We start from the raw sequence: 6815 nt of genomic DNA on the forward strand, positions 1-6815 counted from the left end.
AAATGAGTTGCTTCAAGGGTTGAGTCCCAAGGCAGGGGAGTTCCCCAGCATTGGGTCCCAGTCCGCCTCCTAATCTCTCCCACGACAACAACGGGCAAGGGATTGGGGAGTTTTACCAACAGTAAAAATAAAAAATGTTGGATCATATAGATTGCTTTTTATAAGTGCTCAGTAAGGCTGTAATTCAAATATTTCACAAACTTTAGCCCAGAGCGATCTCTCCATAGAAACCCTTAAAATTTGGGACTGCTATCTATTGTAATATCTTCTGGATTAAATGGAGCACATTCAATTGCACATACAGACTGGTGATTGGATTTCTTTAAGTATCTCCCCGGCTTTTCTTGGAAGATTTCTCATTTTTCATTTCTCATTCTCACATATTTTACAAATGTGAATATGCAGTATAACAATTTGCTCTACATAGATTTTCTGGTAAGTTAAACTCTTGAAGTGAGGCAGCCATTACAATTTTTTTTTTTTTTTTTTTTTAGTGAATATAGTGTACCACTTAAAGTGTAGAGGGAGGGTATTAGGTTGATTAGTCCCTCCACTAATTTGTAGTTATGGTAGTTATGTGCACAAGGCGAGTAAAACTACACACCACGAGCCTTAGCGCCAGCACGTACAAATCATTGGTAAAAGGAAGTCTGGCTGTGATTTAGCTGGATATGGGAACCTTCAGCTAATTACTCATTACCACTTCCTTGACTATTTTTCAATAGAAAGGCAGTAAATTCATGTTATAAGCTTAGAAATGGTATTCTGCAAAGTATGGTTTTCAAATAGTTTTCAAAGGTCAATGGTTAATGGTTAATGGTTAAAAGCAAAATAAATGTGCTAGACATCATAAGGTCATGCATGTTGCACTAGTAAACGTTAGTGAAGGGTGGTTGAGTTAGTGATTAGTTGTCAAAGCTGGGCAAAGAAATTGGTGAGTGAATGGGTTAAGGTTGGGTGAGGTAATGTAAAGGGGTTAGATCAAGTGAAGGATGTATATGCGTTTGAGGAAGGAAAACAGGTTGTCAAAGCAGAAAGTGTGAGATTCTGTAAGGATGTCTGATAAGTTGGGAGGTTGGTGAAGGGAGGATAGGTGGGGGAAAGCAGAGGTTCGGGCTGCATCAAAACATGGGCATGACAATAGAATATGTGAAACTGAAAGAGGGACATTACATAGGGAACATAGGGTTGGATCGGATTGTGACATCAGATAGGAGTGTGTTAGACGGGTGTGGCCAGTGCGTACGCGGGCGAGAGCCGTCTCCTAACGTCTGTTCCGATGAAATGGAGCTGACAAGAAAGGAGATTGATAGTTTTACAGTATGTAATCTATTAGTGTGGGGACTTGATCAGAAAGATTGACATCGATTATACAAGGTCTTAAAGTGTGGGTAATGATCCGTGGCTGGGATACGTGAGAAACGTGGTTGGTATGATGTGGACATAGTGGCATAGCGTGCTAGAGTATCTGCCTGTTCATTGCCGGAGATTCCAACGTGGCTGGGTACCCGGCAAAGTTTGATTGTTTTATGACGTGTGGACAGGTAGAACAACCAGTTCTGGATCTTACAAACAAGGGGGTTGGTCGAGTGTATTGACTTTATAGAGTTTGAGAGTTACGGGAGTCAGTAAAAATTGTGAAAGAGGAAGAGGGGAGTAAGTATGTGTTTTAAGGAAAGGAGTGAATAAAGTTCTGTAGTAAGGACACTGGATTCAGGAGGGAGGGAGTATTTGAAAGTACAAGTTGGGAAGATTCCTGCAAAACCAGCACCAGAGGTGGATTTGGAGCCATCAGTATATACGTGGATACTGGAGGAATGAGTGGAGACATGGTCAAGGAAATGGGTGAGAAGGACAGCAGGAGGAATATTTGATTTCAAAGGTCAAGAGAAAGGCCACTGAACATGTATCATTTATTTGCTTTACTCTTGATCAAGAATATATATACATGTTCCCAATATAAAATTGGTAATATATTTACAAGATTGATCTCTGTAGGTAGCAACACATGGAATTAATAACAAGTGATAATTTACCACTGCTTTTGAAGACAGTAATAGGGATATCCTTGCTTTGGATAATAAAATACATGAGAAAATAAATTAAATATTCATATAAGATACTAATTAGCATTTCATTAACCTCCTTTGGACTAAATTACTGTGCATCAAATGAAAATATATACACACTCTTGACTATAAACTTTTGTTTTACATTCAATTTATAAATGACCATTCATGAATATAATCAAGTGTTGTCATAGGTTTCTAAATTCTTTTCATGGCTGCATGCAGGATGAAAAAAAGTAAAACTGTGAGAGAAAAGCTAAAAATGTGTTCCCTAAATGACTATCCCTACTAAGTCAGTACTTCAACCCAGGCTTAATGTGTGCATATCACTGACTACGGAAACGCACACTCAAAAGCCTGGGTTCGAGCACGTGGCATTTCTGTCTGTAAAATTTCCCAAAATTCTTGCTGGGACACGAATGTGTTATTTCTTGATCCTTTACATTGCCCCAAGTTTCCGCACCCACAATCAGCTTACGATTTTCCGAGACGTTTCATCTCCGCCAATAACATATTTCCCATTTGCGCTGGGCTCCTCGAGACGATTACACCAGCCTGTGGGTTATTAAGTAGATAAGTATGTAAGCTACCATAAAATACAAATATCTATGGTCAGATTCACCTAGTTTTGTACAATACAGATAGAGAAATACAAAGGTGTATATGTATTGTTGAGTGTGCATACCAGTGTATGAGTGTGGGCAAGGGTGTTTGCATGTAATTGAGGGTGAGAGGGTGAAGATGAGAATGAGAGTAAGAATTAGAGTGAGGGTGTATGTGAAGTGTGAGTTAGTGTGTGTATGTGATGTGACACAAAGAGAAAGTAAAAAAAAAAAAACTCACATTCTCAAGGGCCTTTATCTTGTCCTCAGCACCTCCCTTGCCTCCAGAGATGATGGCACCAGCGTGTCCCATGCGACGACCAGGTGGGGCAGTAAGACCAGCAATAAAGGATACAACAGGCTTGGCATCAGGTCCCTAAGTAGAGCAAAATAAATGAAAATTAATTTACTTTTAACCTACCCAATAAACAATATCAATCAAGTTCCAAATGTATGGATTAATTCGACTGCAACTTCCCATTAATGGAATAAATAAAAGCAAAGATTTAACAACTGAAAGACACAACTTACAGTATTATGTTCTTTTAAGTAATCAGCTGCAGCTTCTTCAGCACCACCACCAATCTCACCAATGAGAATAATACCCTTTGTGTCAGCATCCTGAAACATAACACTGTCTTATTATATGCTACCTACTTACAGCTATTTCATTATTTAGTTCCACTGAATATTCAGTTCTTTCCAACTATTTTTATAAAAATTTCAACTGCAGGAGTGAAGCCTTGAGAACAGAAGAATTTTGCAATTTGACTGTACCATTACAATATATTTACACTGCATGATTGAAATTTGCTCATTTCTTTTATTGCTTACCCTAAGGAAAGTCTCGAGACAGTCAATGAAGTTGGTGCCGTTGAAGGGGTCTCCTCCAATGCCCACACACAAGGTCTGTCCAAGGCCAACTTGGGTGGTCTGGTGAACAGCCTCATATGTGAGGGTTCCAGATCGGGAGACAATGCCAATCGATCCCTTCTGGTGGATGTGGCCGGGCATAATCCCAATCTTGCACTGAAAATTAGAGAGAAAAACCTGTATAAATTTCATGACAAAACTTGGTATTCATTATACTCCTATAGTTTTCAACCATTCTTGGATAATTCTGGTGTTTCATGAACTTGTATCCTTGTCAATCAGGGTAATAGTTATTATTTTATATATCTGAAAGCAGAATTGTATCTAAATATGTAAGGAGACTTGGAATTCAGTTCATCACTCAATACAGACAAAATATTTCTTGTAAATATGTAAGAAAAAATACATCCAGTAGAGTAAATCTGATGACCTAAGAAACTAAACACCACAGGAACCCCAAACATCCTACCTTCTCTGGGGCAATAATACCAGGGCAGTTTGGACCAATGAGCCGGCTCTTAGACTGGCGGAGAAGGGCGTGTTTGACCTTGACCATGTCCTGCTGGGGGATGCCCTCGGTGATGCACACAATCAGACCCATTTCAGCCTCAACAGCTTCCATGATAGCCTTGGCGGCACCAGGAGGGGGGACGTAGATCACCGTGGCATCAGCACCTGTGTAGGGCAACTCTCTCTGTGATGCTCATACAATTTGAATATGGTCTCAGGGATATCGGTTTCTTTCATGGAGCAAATTTTCTGGGAACTCAGTATTACTACCTACTCAGAGATAGCAAATGACTTAAAGCCCATAAGGAGTATTCTTTCCATTAAAATTATATACAAATGTGGAAAACAAGTACTCATGGACAGAGATTACTAAATTCATATTAATTTCAAAATGTTCACAGTAAAAGATTCAGCACTATCCAACTATAGAAAGGAAATTGGAGAAAAACAGTAGCAGTAAAAAAGAGAACACACAAGTAATAAGAGAGAGAGAGAGAGAGAGAGAGAGAGAGAGAGAGAGAGAGAGAGAGAGAGAGAGAGAGAGAGAGAGAGAGAGAGAGAGAGAGAGAGAGAGAGAGAGAGAGAGAGAGAGAGAGAGAGAGAGAGAGAGCGCACATCATACAAGTCACAGAGAAAGCATAATCCAAAATCCAGGAAACCACATACCAGTAGCAGTCTTGGCTTCGGAAACGCTGTTAAAGACAGGGAGGTTCAGGTGCTTCTGGCCCCCCTTGCCTGGAGAGACACCTCCCACCATAAGCGTTCCATATTCAATTGCCTGCCGGGAGTGGAAGGTACCCTGCTTGCCCGTGAAGCCTTGGCAGATCACCTTTTGTGTTCTCATTGATGGCAAGGTTGGGTCTGGAGGCGGAGTAGCAGGATCTGGCACCCAGTGGGGCTGCCCCTGAAATTCGATAAACACTCTCTTCAGACACAACTAATCAAGAGCCTGCATAGGATCATCAGAAGTTATCCTTTATCCTTTAGTTATAACAAAACAAAAATCTATATGCAAAAACAAAATGTATATATATTTTCAGCAATCCATCTACCACCATACCTTCTCTAGAAACAAACAAATCTGGTTGTTATTAATATCTATGTTTATTCATTGGTGTAACATCAAAGGGTCAGAGCAAACTGCCAGACACAATCTACCCATTGATATAGCAAAGTCAAAATATGGAAAAGGAAAATATAATATGCTACACTGGTATTTGAGAGTTTGTGCAGCATGGTAAAATTTTGTGTGTGTGTGTGTGTGTGTGTGTGTGTGTGTGTGTGTGTGTGTGTGTGTGTGTGTGTGTGTGTGTGTGTGTGTGTGTGTGTGTGTGTGTGTGTGTGATTGATCAAATATCAATCTGTGATAGATACTAATGTCTATTTCTTCTGCATATCTACTAAATAGCTTTAAAAATAACCCCAAACTGACGCAACACTTAAAATGAAACATATCTCACCAGCATCTGTCATGGGATGGTATTGCACAAAATTGCATAAATAATTACCAAAACATGTAAGAGAAGTATAACAGAACTAAAAGAATATATTAAATGCAAGAATTAAGAAAAACAGACATTGGTAATTACACAATAATCGTTATCACAAGCATGTAGTACTGCATGAACTACTTAACAGATTGCAGTAATGAGTTACACGGTCACATTCGTTTCGATCCGCGAAAGGTAACCAATATGGCGAATTAGAGAATAACGGGTCGATCTTCTGTCTTCTGTGCTGTGCATCTCCTTTATTTTCAATTTACGCACCTTTTGCCACACATGAAAAGTGTCCTAGCTTTTTCACCCTATAATCCTGGTCATCAGAGAAAATTTTCCAAAAAAAGTCTGCAATTTTGAAATATCCATTTACAAAAGTATGTGGTCCAGCCACAGGAAAATTAGATAAGGAAACTAATTAGCCATGCCTCCCCCCCCACCTGAAACCCCCAATTCCCCACAGGATACCCCAAGCTTGTCGACTGGAGTAGGGGCCCTAGTATGACGGGTGAGGTTGTTGTAAATAATTACCCAATAATATCGAAAGAAAGTGGAATTGCAAGATTGTGCCTAACAGAAAGACTGGGGCTTCGAGAGTGACAGTTGAGGTCTCAGTGACAAGACAGAGGGTTAAATATCCTAATTCATTCGTGGTTTGGGGCGGCTTTCTGTACTGTGGGATCCGGAAATTTGAGTGTTTACCCATGAATATCCATATGAACTAGAACACCTATTTTGCACTTATCTTAGACATACTTTAATCCATCACTGCTGGGTAACAGAAATCCCTGAGTATGATAAATTCTGGTGATTTCTGGCAATGGCCAGACACTGGGCGCAGGAGTCCGCTACATCAAGCGCAACGTCCCTCTCCACGCATTCTGGTATGTCGCCACACAGACCAAGCAGTTTGTTATGATGCCGGATCACGTGACCCATCTAGATCGGGTTAAGACTCAAAGTGTAAAACTGACATTTTTATGCAAGATAGGCCAGCATGTCACACTGCAAACCTAGAAGTGCACTAGTTTGAATTTTGCTATATAAATCCTTGGCTAGAAAACTCCCCAGATCTTCATTTCACAGAAATTTCTGGGAGTACAAGTGCCATCTAAAGGATAAACCTTCCATCTTATGCCTTCAAACCCCCATTCAAGAAAATTTGGCCAATATTAAGCCTTTATATCTATTAGGGCATATCCCCTTTCCTATAATTGTCTACCACATAAACCTCCCCTTCCCAAGGTAAGACTCGCATTTGA

At 40.0% G+C, this 6815-nt stretch overlaps 1 protein-coding gene across 1 annotated transcript; it reads right to left on the reverse strand.

The window, feature by feature from the left end:
- Positions 1–1899: 1899 nt before the first annotated feature.
- LOC125037431 (succinate--CoA ligase [ADP/GDP-forming] subunit alpha, mitochondrial-like) lies at positions 1900–5216 on the reverse strand. The gene is given in 8 exon segments (XM_047630572.1): positions 1900–2624; positions 2913–3047; positions 3203–3292; positions 3506–3700; positions 4014–4219; positions 4721–4886; positions 4888–4958; positions 5213–5216. Coding segments are annotated over 8 exon segments (948 nt in total). The 3' UTR covers positions 1900–2543.
- Between the last annotated feature and the right edge of the window lie 1599 nt (positions 5217–6815).

This window comes from Penaeus chinensis, chromosome 23 (assembly GCF_019202785.1).
Source record: "Penaeus chinensis breed Huanghai No. 1 chromosome 23, ASM1920278v2, whole genome shotgun sequence".
Classification (NCBI taxonomy): domain Eukaryota; kingdom Metazoa; phylum Arthropoda; class Malacostraca; order Decapoda; family Penaeidae; genus Penaeus; species Penaeus chinensis.